The 15,862-nt window shown below is 44.0% G+C and overlaps 1 protein-coding gene across 1 annotated transcript in view; it reads right to left on the reverse strand.

The window, feature by feature from the left end:
* The window catches only part of FBN3 (fibrillin 3), a 169,788-nt gene that overhangs the window by 94,667 nt on the left and 59,259 nt on the right, over nucleotides 1-15,862 (reverse strand). The window contains 7 exon segments of the mRNA XM_039324520.1: nucleotides 1,120-1,245; nucleotides 4,953-5,006; nucleotides 9,073-9,147; nucleotides 9,150-9,203; nucleotides 9,206-9,310; nucleotides 9,313-9,345; nucleotides 14,412-14,534. Of these exon segments, the coding sequence (XP_039180454.1) occupies nucleotides 1,120-1,245; nucleotides 4,953-5,006; nucleotides 9,073-9,147; nucleotides 9,150-9,203; nucleotides 9,206-9,310; nucleotides 9,313-9,345; nucleotides 14,412-14,534 (570 nt within the window).

The following is a 15,862-nucleotide window of genomic DNA, read 5'->3' on the forward strand; positions in this document are numbered from 1 at the left end:
GGAATGGAATAGAATAGGAATAATAGAATTACAGAATAGAATAGAATAGTAATACAGAATAGAATAGAAATATAGAATAGAATAGAATAGAAATAATAGAATTACAGAGTAGAATAGAAAAGAATAGAATTACAGAATAGAATTACAGAATAGAATAGAATAATAGAATAGAATATGGAATAAATGGAATGGAATGGAATGGAATAGGATAGGAATAATAGAATTACAGAGTAGAATAGAAAAGAATAGAATTACAGAATAGAATAGAATAGAAATACAGAATAGAATAGAAATACAGAATAGAATAGAATAGAATAGAAATAATAGAATTACAGAGTAGAATAGAAAAGAATAGAATTACAGAATAGAATTACAGAATAGAATAGAATAGAATAATAGAATAGAATAAAATAGAATAGAAGAGAAGAGAAGAGAAGAAAATATGGAATAAATGGAATGGAATGGAATGGTATAGAATAGGAATAATAGAATTACAGAGTAAAATAGAAAAGAAAAGAATAGAATTACAGAATAGAATAGAATAGAATAGAAATACAGAATAGAATAGAAATACAGAATAGAATAGAATAGAATAGAATAGAAATCACAGAATTACAGAGTAGAATAGAAAAGAATAGAATTACAGAATAGAATAGAATAATAGAATAGAATAGAATAGAATAGAATAGAATAGAATAGAATATGGAATAAATGGAACGGAATGGAATGGAATGGAATAGAATAGGAATAATAGAATTACAGAGTAGAATAGAAAAGAAAAGAATAGAATTACAGAATAGAATAGAATAGAATAGAATAGAATAATAGAATAGAATAGAATAGAATAGAATAGAATAGAATAGAATAGAATAGAATAGAAGGATGGAGTGGAGTGAAGTGGAGTGGAGTAGAGTAGAGTAGAATAACACAGTTGGAAGGGATCTTGTAAGTCATCTAATCCAACCCCCTGCTCGGGCTCTTCTCCGCACTCTTTCCAAAGTCCACAGTTTTCAGCCCAGCCTTACATTCTCGCCACCCGCCCTCTGCTGAACGGCCAGCCTCAGTGTGCTGGTCTCAGACAGCACCCACCTGTTTTAGCTCTGCTCCGTTCTTACTCACCCACGCAGTTCTTCCCAGTGGGGTCCGATTCGTAGCCCAGATTGCAAATGCAGCGATAGCTCCCTCGGAGGTTTTCACACATGCCGTTGAGGCAGATGTCAGGATTCAAGGCGCACTCATTAATATCTGTGACGGAGAATCGCAACCTCAGCCCCTCTCCTCAATGTTCCCCCCACCCCACTTTGTTCTGTTTTTTCCTCAGCCTTGACAGCTTGAAGGTGTCTGGACTTCAACTCCCAGAATCCCCCAGCCGCCACGGAAACGCTAATGCCAGAGGCCTGAGGGAGAGAGGCCTAATAACCAAATACAGCTAATCCTCATCTTACAATGGTTCATTTAGTGACCGTTCAAAGGTACAACGGAATGAAGGGAGACCTATCTGATGATCTAGAGGCTCTGTTATGGAAACCCGCTTGGCATAAAAAGAAAGCCAGAGTCAGATTTAAAAAGGGGATTTAAAATTCCACTTGATGGGTTAAAAAGGTTTTTTTTTTTTAGAGACATTGATTGATTTAATATTTAGGATTTAGATTTACAATGGAGATGAAAACTAATCTAATCTGTTTATTACAGCCGTAAGGCGAGACATAATCAAAATGTATAGAGATGAAAACTAATTGTTAGATTATAGTTTGGAATTGTAATATGGAAAAAGTTTTGAGATAATGGAAGTTACTGTATCAGTAAATGAGGTGAGCAAGGGTTTGGACTAGATGACCTCCAAGGTCCCTTCCAACTTTACTACTATTACATGAAATAGAATATACATGTGAAATAGAGTAAGAATGTAATTTTTGGAATAATATGTCTATTTTAGATATGATAATCACTTTGTAATGGAATGAGAATATGGAAATGGGTTGTAACATGGTATCAGTAAATGAGGAGCTATTAGGACAAGAAATAGAATATACTTGGGAAAAGTAAGAATGTAACTTTTGGAACAATATGTTTATTTTAGATATCATAATTATTATGTTATGAAATGAGGAAAATTAGGGTTACCCGAAGTGTAAACAGTATGCTTATTTAAGGCTAAACTAGAATATGGTAATTAGAATCAAGTAAAGCTTAAAAATAGGACTTGGATTTGTATAAGTAAAATGGTATTGATAAATGTATTGATTGACTGAGCTCTATTTAGAAATCTATTAATTTGAATATGTCATATTAATTAAGGGAAATAGAGAGGGAACTTTTAAGGAGTTAATCTGAGATATAGGGTTACCTGCCTGAGCAGGGGGTTGGACTTGATGACCTCCAAGGTTCCTTCCAACATTATTATTATTATTGATGATTGATCATCGCACAGTCAGCTAGATGTTCAGACTGGATTTGGCATTTTGTCTACCTATCGAGTCCTTACCCAGGACCTGGGATAGGCAGATGTGGATGTTTGATGGTATTACAGGTATCGTCGCAGGATGGAAGCAGTTCCCAATTAGGCCGCCTTTTGCAATTGACTAATAGCGAATTTATCAATGCCGATGATGTTCAAGTGGCGCTCCAGTTGTTTTGGGATTGCACCCAAGGCGCCTATGACTATTGGTACTACCCTTGCTTGCTTTTGCCACAGTCTTTCTATTTCTATTTGTAGGTCTTTGTATTTTGTTATCGTCTCCAGTTCTTTCTCGTCTATGGACTAATTCTGGCTGCACAAGACCAAGCCTTAAGGACAAACGCATATAAAGTCAAAATTGAGAAGACAGCAACAGACAGTAAGTGCCGCCTATGCAAAGAAGCTGAAGAAACAGTGGACCACTTGGTAAGCTGTTGCAAGAAGATTGCACAAACTGATTACAAGCAGCGGCATGACAAAGTACAACAATGGTGCATTGGAAGATCTGCAAAAAATATCATTTGCCTGTAAGCAAAAACTGGTGGGATCATAAAATAGAGAAAGTCATAGAAAATGATAAAATTAAACTGCTCTGTGACTTCAGAATTCAACCAGACAAGCACCTGCAACATAACACCCCAGACTTAACAATTGTCGATAAGAAAGACAAAAAAGTCTGGATAGTGGACGTGGCAGTGCCTGGAGATAGCAGAATAGAAGAGAAAGAACTGGAGAAGATAACAAAATATAATAATAATAATAATAATAATAATAATAATAATAATAATAATAATAATAATAATCTCATAAAATAGAGAAAGTCATATCATAAAATAGAGAAAGTCATAGAAAATGATAAAATTAAACTGCTCTGGGACTTCAGAATTCAAACAGACAAGCACCTGCAACATAACACCCCAGACTTAACAATTGTCGATAAGAAGACAAAAAAGTCTGGATAGTGGATGTGGCAGTGCCTGGAGATAGCAAAATAGAAGAGAAAGAACTGGAGAAGATAACAAAATACAAAGACCTACAAATCGAAATAGAAAGACTGTGGCAAAAGCAAACAAGGGTAGTACCAATAGTCATAGGCTCCTTGGGTGCAATCCCAAAACAACTGGAGCACCACTTGAACACCATTGGCATTGACAAATTCGCTATTAGTCAATTGCAAAAGGCGGCCTTGCTAGGAACTGCTTCCATCCTGCAACGATACCTGTAATACCATCAAACATCCACATCTGCCTATCCCATGTCCTGGGTAAGGACTCGATAGGTAGACAAAATGCCAAATCCAGTCTGAACATCTGGCTGACTGTGCGATGATCCATAATAATAATAATATATGTATGACTTTGTTACTGGATAATTGATTACCCCATCACCACATTGTTTCCTAAGCACTTGGATGTAAAAATTGAAAAATTAATAAAACTTGTTTTTTTAAAAAAAAGGTACAATGGCCCTCTCGTGTCCTCCTGACTAGCAAAGTCAATGGGGATCCACTTAACGACCTTGTTAGCCATTGAAGAACTGCGGAGATTCACTTAACAACCGAGGCAAGGAAGGTCGCAAGATCGGGGGGGCAAACCCGTTTAGCAAATGTCTCACTTAGCCACAGGAAAAAAATGGGGGGGCCCTCCGTCATGATCGTCATCTGAGGACTAAGCTGCGCATTCCGACTTTCCTGACAGGAAGTTATAATCCTACTCAGTGTCAAAATATGCAGAGGTGGAAAGAACGCGGGATCAGAGAGTTGGAGAAATGAATGAAAGCGAAATACCCCTTGGGGTTAAAATAGTAGGAAGATTAGAAGCCTTCCATTGGAAGGGAGGTCCCCTGAGGTCATCTAGTCCAAACCCCCCCCCTGCCCAGGGCACGAATCTATATTAAAGTATCTCTCTGGCAACTAGTCGTTCAGCTTCCATTTGGAGATATCTAATGAAAGCTCTCCACTAGAAGTTTTCCCTGGCTCAGGAATTCTGGGAGTTGAAGCCCACGAATCATAAAAGAGCCAAGGTTGCCTACCCCTGCCTTAAATTGTGCTTATTAATAGAAGGTTCCCCCCCCCAATATTCCGCTAGAACAGTGGTTCTCAACCTTTTTAATGCCGCGACTCCCAACCAGTCATAAGTCGAGGACTACTCAACCGGTCATAAGTCGAGGACTACTCAACTGGTGCACCACCATTTGCAGAATGGGACTTTTGGCAGGCTCAGCAGGGCAGAGACAGCCTGGACAATTCCTATTGGCTTTTGAAAGCCAATAGAATTAGACTCTATTCAAGAGAGTCTATTCTATTTGCTTTCAAAAGCCAATAGAATAAAAGGGAGTAGCACAGCTAAGGAAAAGGGGAAAAAAATGGTGGACTGCGTTGTTTGGCGACCCCTGTGAAATGGTCGTTCAATTCCAAATGGGGTCCCGACCCACAGGTTGAGAACCACTGCGCTAGAATCTGCCTGAAAACCCATAATAAGTATTGAGAACTTGCCTCGTCCATCCGCTGTGATGCCTATCCCGCTGCTACACAACGCTTGGAATTCAGCTGGAGGGGAGAGAAAAAAACAAACAAACATTTGTCATTTGGGAAAGCGACATCAAGAGAGGATCTAGCACAAACTGAACGTGTTAATATCGCAGGTGAAATATCCTCCTTGCTTGCAAACATTAACGCGCAACATGCCCTCCGCAGAAGTGTGTTTTTTTTTAAAAAAAAAATGAGAAGCTTTCTCAAATATTTTCCTAACTAGTGAAAAATAATTAGGTGCAAATTACAATGTGTGTGCGTTCATACAAATTGATCCCGTACATTTTTTCACAGTGGGGAAAGTTATGTAGTAGCACTGTAGAAGATTGCTGAATTTCGAGGGCATATTTTTACAATGAGACAATTCTAGAAGTTTACAGTTCCAATAAAATCTTTGTGTCAACGCTGCAAATACTGTATATTCTTGCTTTGACAAAATATGCAGAACTATGCAGAGTTAATGCAGAGCAGAGGAGGGAGGAGGGAAAAGCCCGGGAAACACAAAGGAAAGGAACCTTTGCCCTTCAGGCTAATTGATGAACATATATCACGACAGCAAAGTAGGGAGTGGAAATGCTAGCAAAATACTGCTCGGTGGGTGGGAATTTTAGATCTTAGCATACCTTCGTGCAGACATTTTGTAACATAACAAATGACTTTTAGGAAAAGCAATGCCTGGAAGTTTTCTGAAGTGTTTCATTAGCCGGAACCATAACACTTTGTAGTTCAGGGTGGAACTGTGGAGTCCTTGGTGCTCGCCGAACCTGATTGTTTTCTTGCAGACTTTTTGTTACCCAACTATGTAACACCATCAGGACTAGAAGGGGGTGTGTTGAGAGGAGGAGGAGGAGGAGGAGGAGGAGGAGATGACTGTGGGGTCCTTGGTGCTCTCTGAGCTTGGTGGTTTTCTTGCAGACGTTTCATGACCCAACTTGGTAACTTTATCAGTGCCAGTAGGGAGTGGGGTTTGCGGAGGAGGAGGAGGATGTGGGATCCTCAGTGCTTTCTGAGTCTGGTGGTTTTCTTGCAGACCTTTTATTACCCAGCTACATACATCATCAGTGCCAGAAGGGAGGGGGGTTGTGGAGAGGAGGAGGGGGATTGTGGGGTCCTTGGTGCTCTCTGAATTTGGCAGTCTCTCTGAACTCAGAAAACACGTAAAGAACAACCTAATCAAGAAGAGTGAAAAGACAACTCACTGATATATAAACAGAAAACAAACCCCACCCTCCCTCACACTGAAGATGTTACTTAGTTGGGTCATGAAATGTCTGCAAGAAAAGAGCCAAGCTCAGAGATCACCAAGGACCCCACAGTCCCTTCCTCCTTCCTCCTCCTCCTCCTCCTCCTCCTCCTCCTCCTCCTCCTCCTCCTCCTCCTCCCTCTAAACCTATCTCCCTTCTAGCACTGATGGTGTTCCCTAGTTGGGTCATGAAATGTCTGCAAGAAAACTACCCAGCTCAGAGATCACCAAGGGCCCCACAGTTCTCCCTCTCCTCCTCCTCCTCCTCCTCCTCCTCCTCATAAACTCCACACCTTCTAGCACTGATGATGTAACTTAGTTGGGTCATGAAACGTCTGCAAGAAAACAAGCAAGCTCAGGGAGCACCAAGGACTCCTCCTCTACCACCACCACCACCACCACCACCCACCCCATTCCCTTCTAGCACGAAAAATAGTTGGGTAACGAAGCCTCTGCAAGAAAACTGCCAAACTCAACTTTTTAACCCTGAGCTACAGATATTCTCCTTGATCCGCTTCTGTTTCTGCTTAAAACTGCCGGCTAAAATTACTAATGAGGCTGAAAAAAATCTCCTGATTTCCTGGTGTGCTCATTATCCCGAATCCTCAAAGAACCAATTCTTTGGCACCGGGCCACTGCCTGACTCCTGGCCAAGCAATGTAGAAACCAAAATAGGCAGACTGACATTTGCCAGTCTGTTTAAGGTCAGTGGAGAGCTATCTCAGGTCACTTCTGCAGTGGCGAGATCTCTTGATTTGTCCTCCCCCCCCGTCCCCGTGGGCTTGAGATGGCCTCTCCAGATGGACAAGCTCACCCTGAGGCTTGTTCCCCTATGCAGCTGTTCCAGGAAGGACTTCAACCGTGCAGATGGATCACTTGGTCATTCCAAGTTAAAAAAAAGTAACCTTGCCCAGGCCATCTAAAGCAGCGGTTCTCAACCTGTGGGCCGGGACCCCATTTGGGGTCGAACGACCATTTCACGGGGGTCGCCAAACAATGCAGTCTGTCATTTTCCCCCCTTTTCCTTAGCTGTGCTACTCCCTTTTATTCTATTGGCTTTTGAAAGCCAATAGAAGAGACTCTCTTGAATAGAGTCTAATTCTATTGGCTTTCCAAAGCCAATAGGAATTGTCCAGGCTGTCTCTGCCCTGCTGAGCCCGCCAAAAGTCCCATTCTGCAAACGGTGCTGCACCAGTTGAGTAGTCCTCGACTTATAGGACCGGTGAGTAGTCTTCGACTTACGACCGGTTGGGGGTCGTGGCATTAAAAAGGTTGAGAAACCACTGATCTAAAGAAAGTTGATTTTTTTTAAAAAAAAAAAAACAACTCAATTGCAATCAGTCATTCTCTTTTTTCCCCAGCCAAATTTCTTCTATTCAGGAAAAAAAAAGGTTTTCTTAAACACTGCTCTCCCCAGATCCCAAACAGGACACTAAGAGAGCAGGACATTTATATGTAGGAATGACCAGCCCGATCCATGGTGCTTGTGGGCAACACAGAAAGTGCTAAGGAATCAGTTATTCCACCTAACATAGTGATGGAGAACCTTTAGGGACCGAGTGCCCCAAAACCGGCCCCCATCTCTGCTCTGCCCTGCCCGCTGGGCCACCCACCACCCCCATGGCCCCCCACAGATCACCCAGCAGCCCAGCAGCGCCATGATGGCCACGTCCTCCATCCGTGCCCTGCGCATCATCTGTGTGCATGGGGTGCAAGGGCAGAGTCTTGTCCCCGCTGCACAGCTGTCCTTGGCTTGCTGCTTCGCGTGGGCCGCGCCCGGGGGCAACTCTCCTCCAGGGGGGGCTGCTGGTGAGGTGGGGGCCATGGGAGGAGGCGAGGCTGGGACGACGGTGTGTGTGCCCACAGAGAGGGCTCCAAGTGCCGCCTCTGGCACACGTGCCATAGGTTCACCACCACTGACCTAACATCTCTTCCTCTCTCCAAAGAATTAAGGGAATAAATATGTCCTGTTCTCCACCCAGAGTTGACTTCCACCACTTCTGATGTTAAAAAAGCAGAGACACCCTGCCAACAAAAGTGCGTATAGTCCAGGCCATGGTTTTCCCAGTGGCAATGTGTGGCTGTGAAAGTTGGACCATAGAAAGGCTGAGCGCAAAAGAATTGAGGCCTTTGAACTATGGTGCTGGAGAAGACTCCTGCGAGTCCCCTGGACTGCAAAGCGACCAAACCTGTCAGTCCTAGAGGAGATCAACCCTGACTGCTCTTTAGAAGGCCAGATCTGAAGTGGAAACTCAAGGACTTTGGCCACCTAATGAGAAGGAAGGACTCCCTGGAGAAGGCCTGATGCTGGGAAAGATGGAGGGCAAGAGAAGAAGGGGACGACAGAGAAGGAGATGGCTGGATGGAATCACGGAAGCAGTAGGTGTGAGCTTAAATGGACTCCAGAAGATGGTAGAGGACAGGAAGACCTGGAGGAACGTTGTCCATGGGGTCACGATGGGTCGGACACGACTTCGCAACTAACAACAACTTCTGATGTTAGCAGCTTAATCTCACAACCCATGCCTGGAATATTCCCAGCAGCTCCCATCTCTGCCCCAAATATGGAGGGGAGGGTCCAAACTATGTCAAGAAGATGCTGCCATGATGCAATGAAAGACTCACCTCTTTCTTATATACACCTCAACTGTGTGTAAGATAACCTTCACCAAAATATTTAGCCTGTTCTGCTGCGGGCTCCTCAGAGCTCCCGTACTCTGCTGTGCACAGAGAAGTTTAACCGCTTGAAAATCCAGAGGAGACGAGAGCCTTTAGCTCGGACGTCTTCAGGGGAAACAAAAACTGGCGTCCCCAACGATCCCTTCTCTGAAGTGGACTCACCGGAGTTTTTGGCAGGGCAAGGCTGGCACGGCTCTCCGAATCCGTGGTCTGGATTGGCACAGCAACACTCAGATTGGTGACGGCTCCCGGGAAGGGACGGGCGCAAGTGCCCTTCTTGATGCCACCGTAGCGGTGCTGCGGACGTGGGTATCCACGCAGACCCGCCCCGTCCACTCGATGGCCAGCCCTCCCAGGCACTCGCACCGAAACGAGCCCTCGGTGTTGATACACCAGCCTTCATACAAATTCCCGGCGTCTCACACTCGTCGACGTCTGCAGTAGGAAAGACAGCGGCAGTTAGCAAGTGTTGTTCCCTTCCTTCGTTGGAGGGCAAAGGAAGCTGCAGCATGGAGCTGACCTCCCAAGCGTGACGCCTGAAATACAGGTTTTAGACTGCTGTTTCGGAAGTCACATAGCAACAGTATAATTCCTTTGTGGCCAGTACAGACAGTCCTAGACCAGGGGTAGGCAACCTGGGCTCTTTTATGACTCGTGGACTTCAACTCCCAGAATTCCTGAGCAGCCATGCTGAGGGAAAGGGAGAGGTTTCCAAGGCTCAGCCATACTGTCTCAGGAATTCTGGGAGTTGAAGTCCACAAGTCATGAAGCAGCCTAGGCCTAGGCCAGAAGTAGGCAACCTTGGCTCTTTATGACTCATAGACTTCAACTCCAGAATTCCTGAGCCAGCTATGCTGAGGGGAAAGGGAGGGGTGTCCAAGCTGAGCCATGCTGGCTGAGGAATTCTGGGAGTTGAAGTCCACGAGTCATGAGGGGGCCATAGTTCCCCCATGCTGGCTCAGGAATTCCAGAAGTTGAAGTCCACGAGTCATAAAAGAGCCAAGGTTGCCTATCCCTGCCCTAGGCCTAGGCCGCTTTATGACTTGTGGACTTCAACTCCCACAATTCCTGAGCCAGCATGGGGGAACTATGGCCCCCCTCATGACTCGCGGACTTCAACTCCCAGAATTCCTAAGCAGCATGGCTCAGCTTGGAAACCTCTCCTTTCTCCTCAGCATGGCTGGCTCAGGAATTCTGGGAGTTGAAGTCCATAAGTCATAAAAGAGCCAAGGTGGCCTACCCCTGGCCTAGATTTACAGCAGTTCGTTTAGCGACTGTTCGAATGAAAAAGTGATTTATGATCATTTTTTACACGTACAGCCATTGCAGCATCTCCATGATCATGTGATCAGAATCCGAACACTTGGCAACTGGCTCATATTTATGACGGTCGCAGCATCCCAGGGGGATCACATGATTCCTCCTTTGGTGACTTTCTGACAAGAAAGTCCACGGGGAAGCCAGATTCACGGAACAACCATGTGACTAATTTAACAACTTCCGGGATTCACTGAACGACTGTGGCAAAGCTCACTTAACAACTGTCTCGCTTAGCGACAGAAATTTTGGGCTCAATGGCCGTACGTCGAGGACTGCCTGTAAATCGTTCAGATAGTCACAGCAAATTTGCCCGGTATAATTAACTGAAATTGTTTTATCAGTGAGACGAGGATTTTTGGTCTGCTGCCACAAATTAATGATATAAATAAAATAAATAAAAAAACAATGTTCACCCATGTTGGAATAGTGGTGTGAGTGGGAAGGAGGGATCGTGACTATAGTTGCTCCAAAATAGGAGTTCCACACAGAACCGAATTCTCTCCTCTACGCTATTTAAGGTCTACCTGAAGTGGCTGCTGGAGATAATCCATCAGCTTGGAGAGAAATATCATCAGAACATTGATCACACTGGTTGTAGATAGCTACTCTAAACCAGACTGGAAACCTGTTGAAGACTTGACTTGGAATCTGGAGGCTACTATAGTCTAGATGGGTCAAAAGAAGTTAAATCACTATAACAGTGGGTGGCGAACCTATGGCACGGGTGCCAGAGGCGGCACTCAGAGTGCTCCCTGTGGGCACGCGCACCCTTGCCCCAGTCCTAGGCCTTCAGCTGGGTTTTATAAAACCTTTTCGCTTTAGGCCTCCGCTGCCGTGTACACAAAAAAAGGTTCAATCAATCAGTCAATTTCAACTTCTCGCGAGAAAAAAAAAAATCTTGTAAAGTTGGAATTGATTGATTGACTTTTAAGTCCCACCCAGTCTGCTGTTACCATCGCAGCCATGCCCAGCCAATGGGCCATGCCCACCCAGTGGGGCATGCCCACCCGGCACCCGATGATGCATAAGTGGGTTTTAGGTGGCAGTTTGGGCACTCAAACTGGTATAATAACGAAGGGAAATTTTTGATGATGTAAACTGACATATGTATGGAAAAGCTTGTTATTGGACTGTGTATTACCCAACCACCATGTCTCCCTTAATCCCTGAAACTTTGTAAAAATGGAAAATTAATAAAACTTGTTTTTTTTTTAAAAAATGCATCACCCATACACCAATTGGGGGGAGCAAATTTAGCCCTAGTGACCATGTGGTTGTGAGACAACCGTTCAGCCCAACTCAAGCAACCTCCAAGAGGAAGATCTGCTGAAGGTTTCCATCTCATCTTAAGTGAGGCCCCAATCCTTTGTCCCCTAGGACAGGGGTCTCCAACCCCCGGTCGATGGATCGGTACCATCCGCGGCATGCCAGCAACTGCCACAAACAAGCAAAGCCCCATCCGTGGGATGCAGGCAACACACAAAATCACGCAACCCTCCAGCCCACGGAAAAAAACCTTTTTCCGCGGAACCGATCCCTGGTGCCCAAAAGGTTGGGGACCTCTGGACTATGATACAGGATGTCCTCAATTCTTGGCCTTCAAGAGGGTTGAAGAACTTACTTCTCTGCTGAGTATTTAGGGGCTGGAGGCAGAAGGACCTCATTTTGCTAATTAGTTTTTGGCAATAGTTGCACTTTGATTTTGTTTTTTTCTCTCTATCAATAACCAGGATTCTTTGAAGTGTATGCATGCAGTGCTTCTCAATCTTGACCACTTCAAGACATGAGCAACAAATCCCGGAATTCCCCAGCCAGCAATGCTTAAAGTTGCCAAGGTGGGGAAACAAGGCGTATGCAAATCTCTACAAATAATATAAAATAGTAAAGATTAGCAAAGATCTGCTTTCCTGTCCCTTGTACCCTATTTCTGCTCATGTGTTCTGCAGCAACACATCCTCCTCGCCTCATGCAGGACAGCTTCATTTGCCATAATTCCAGGGGGATTGCTTGCTTATTTCCCTGTTATTATGTCCTCTGTAAGTTAAAGCCCATTTGTGAAAGAAAGAAAAAGAAAGAGGGGGGGGGAGGGAAGGAAGAGAAAGGAAAGAAGAGAAGAGAGAGAAGAAAGAAAGAAAGAAAAAAGAAAGAAAGAATGGAGGGAGGGAGGGAAGGGGATAAGGAAAAGGAGAAAGAGAGAGAAGAACAAAAGAAAAAAGAAAGTAGAGAAAAGAAAGAAAGGAAGGAAAAGGGAGGGAAGAAAGAAAGAAAAGGGAGGGAGGGAAGAAAGAAAAGAAAGAAAGAATGGAGGGAGGAGGGGAGGAATGGAATAGAAAAAGGAGAGACAAGAACGAAAGAAAAAAGAACTAGAGAAAAGAAGAAAGAAAAAGGGAGGGAGAGAGGGAGGAAAGAAAGAAAGAAAGAAGGAAGGGTGGAAGGAAGGGAGGAAGAAAGAAAAAGGGAGGGAGGGAGGGAGAAAAGAGAAAGAAAGAAAGAAAGAAAGAAAGAAAGAAAAGAAAGAGAGAAGGAGGGAGGAAGGGAGGAAGGAAGAAAAAGGGAGGGAGGGAGGAAAGAAGAAAGAAAGAAAGAAAGAAAGAAAGAAAAGAAAGAAGGGAGGGAAGGGGTAGGAAAGAAAGAAAGAGAGAGAAGAATAAAAGAAAAAAAGAAACTAGAGAAAAGAAAGGAAGGAAGGAAGGAAAAAGGAGGAAGAAAGGAAAAGGGAGGGAGGGAGGAAAGAAAGAAGAAAGAGAAAGGAAGGAAGGAAGGAAGAAAGAAGGAAAGAAAGAAAGAAAAAGAAAGAAAGAAAAGAGAGGAAGGAAGGGAGGAAGGGAGGAGGAAGGAAGAAAAAGGGAAGGAGGAAAGAGAGAAAGAAAGAAAGAAAGAAAGAAAGAAGAAAGAAAGAAAGAAAGAAGAAGAAAGGAGGGAGGAATAGGATAGGAAAGAAAAAGAGAGGAAAATAAAAGAAAAAAAGAACTAGAGAAAAGAAAAAAGGAAGGAAGGAGAAAAGGGAGGAAGGAAGGAAAAGAGGGAGAAAGAAGAGAAAGGAAGGAAGGAAGGAAGAAGGAAAGGAAAGAAGAAGAAAGGAAGGAAGGGAGGAAGGGAGGAAGAAGGAAAAAAAGGGAAGGAAAGGAAAGGAAAGAAAGAAAAAAGAAGAAAGAAAGAAAGAAAAAAGAAGAAAAAAGGAAAGGAGAGAAGGAGAGAGAAGAAAGAAGAAACTAAAAAAAAAGAAACCAGAGAAAAAAAGGAAGGAAGGAAGGAAGGAAGGAGGAAGGAAGGAAGGAAAGGAGGAAGAAAGGAAAGGAACGAGAGGAAAAGAAAGAAGAAAAAGGAAGGGAAGAAGGAAGAAGGAAAGAAAGAAAGAAGAACTAGTGGAGAAAAAAGGAAAGAAAGGAAATAGGAAAGAAAGAAAGGAAAAGAAGAAGAAAAGAAAGAAAAAGAAAGAAAGAAAAGAGAGAAGGAAGGGGGAAGGAAGAAGAAAAGGGAGGAGGGGAAGAGGAAAGAAAGAAGGAAAGGAGAAAGGAAGGAAAGAAGAGAAGAGAAGAGGGAAGAAAAAAAAGAAAACTAGAAAAAGAAAGGAAGGGAGGAAGGAAGGAAGAAGGAAGGAAGGAAGGAAGGAAAAAAAGGAGAAAAGGAAGAGAAGAAAGAAGAAGGAAGGAAGAAAGGAAGGAAGAAAAGGAAAGGAAAAAGAAAGAAAGAAAAGAAAAAGAATGGAGGGAAGGGGAAAAAAGAGGGAGAAAAAGAAAAGAAAGAAAAAAGAAAGAAGAGGAAGGAAGGGAAGGAAGGAAGAAGAAAAAGGGAGGAAGGGAGGAAAGAGAAAAAGAAAGAAAAAAGAAAGAAAGAAGAAAGAAAGAAGAGAAGGAGGAAGAAAAAGGGAGGGAAAAGGAAAGAGAAAGAAAGGAAGAATAAAAGCCCCCCGAAAAAAGAAAGAGGGAGGGAAGGAAAAGAAGAAAAGAGAGGAAAAAAGAAAAAAAAAAAAGAAGGAAGAAAAGCGGAAAAAAGAAAGGAGGAAGGGAGGGAGGGAGGAGGGAGGGAGGAAAGAAAAAAGAAGAAAGAAAGAAAGAAAGAAAAGAAAGAAAGAAAGAAAGAAAGAAAGAGTCTGAGGATTTTATGAGTCCAACCGGATGGGCCAGCCCCATTCCGGCCGGGAGCGCCCCCCCCCTTCCGCCCCCCCCCCCCGTACCCACCCACGCAGTAGCGCCCGTTGGGGGCCAGCACGAAGCCCAGCTTGCAGATGCACTTGAAGCTGCCATCTTCGTTGAGGCACATTCCGTTCAGGCACATGTTGGTCGTGGCACATTCGTCGTGATCTGTGGGGCAGAGGGGGAGAGAAAGCCGTCAAGGGGGGGCTGCCCTATGGACACCCCCCCCCCCAGCACAAGAGTCGGGGAAGCCAGAGGCATGGGGGGGGGGGAGGCTCGGGCCACTTTGCCACTGGCAAGCTTTGAGCATGGCGGACTCGATGCCAATTGAAATACCGTTATTTTATTTCACGGTATTCTTCTTGGTTTGTAAAGAATAGGTATGCCCAAAAGAATGAGGTAGAATAATTTCAAATCAATAAGGTAAACAGGGATCCATCCATCCATCCTTCCTTCCTTCCTTCCTTCCTTCCTTCCTTCCTTCCTTCCTTCCTTCCTTCCTTCCCTCCTTCCTCTCTTTCTCCATTTCCTTCCTCTCTTTCTCCTTTCTGTCCCTCTCTTTCTCCTACTTCTTTCCTCTTTCCATTTCCTTTCTTCCTCCCTTCCTCTCTGTTTCCATTTCCCTCTTCTCTCCCTCTCTTCCTTCTTCTCCAGTTCCTTCCTTCCTTCCTCCTTCTCTTCCTCTTTCTCCTTTCCTTCCCTCTTTCCTTCCTTTCTTTCTCTATCTCCTTCCTTCCTTTCTCCTTTTCCTCCTTCCTCTCCATTTCCTTCCTTCCCTTTCTTTTTTCATTTCCCCCTTCATTTCCCTCTCTTCCTTCTCCAATTCCTTCCTTCCTTCCTCTCTTTCTCCTTTCTGTCCCTCTTTCTCCTACTTCTTTCCTCTCTCCATTCCCTCCCTCCCTCTCTCCATTTCTTCTTCCTCCCTTCCTCTCTTTTTCCATTTCCCTCTTCTCTCCCTCTCTTCCTTCTTCTCCAGTTCCTTCCTTCCTCCTTCTCTTCCTTTCTTTCCTTTCCTCTTTCCTTTCTTCCTTCCTGTTTCTCCATCTCCTTCCTTCTTTTCTCCTTTCCTCCTTCCCTTTCTCTCTCCATTTCCTTCCTTCCCTTCTTTCTTTTTTCATTCCCCTCTTCATTTCCCTCTCTTCCTTCTCCAATTCCTCCCTTCCTCCCTTCCTCTTTCTCCATTTCCTTCCTTTCTCCTTTCTCTCCCTCTCTTCTCTTCCTTCCTCTTTCTCCATCTCCTTCCTTCCTCCCTCCATTCCCTCCCTCCCTCTCTCCATTTCCTTTCTTCCTCCCTTCCTCTGCCTCTCTTCCTTCTTCTCCATTGTCTCCCTCTCTTCCTTCTTCTCCAGTTCCTTCCTTCCTCCTTCTCTTCCTTTCTTTATCCTTTCCTTCCCTCTTTCCTTCCTTCCTTCCTCTTTCTCCATCTCCCTTCCTTTCTCCTTTTCCTCCTTCCCTTTCTCTCTCCATTTCCTTCCTTCCCTTTTTTCTTTTTTCAT

The sequence above is a fragment of the Crotalus tigris genome, unplaced genomic scaffold (genome assembly GCF_016545835.1).
Source record: "Crotalus tigris isolate CLP2741 ecotype Arizona unplaced genomic scaffold, ASM1654583v1 scf7180000024302.2721777, whole genome shotgun sequence".
Classification (NCBI taxonomy): Eukaryota; Metazoa; Chordata; class Lepidosauria; order Squamata; family Viperidae; genus Crotalus; species Crotalus tigris.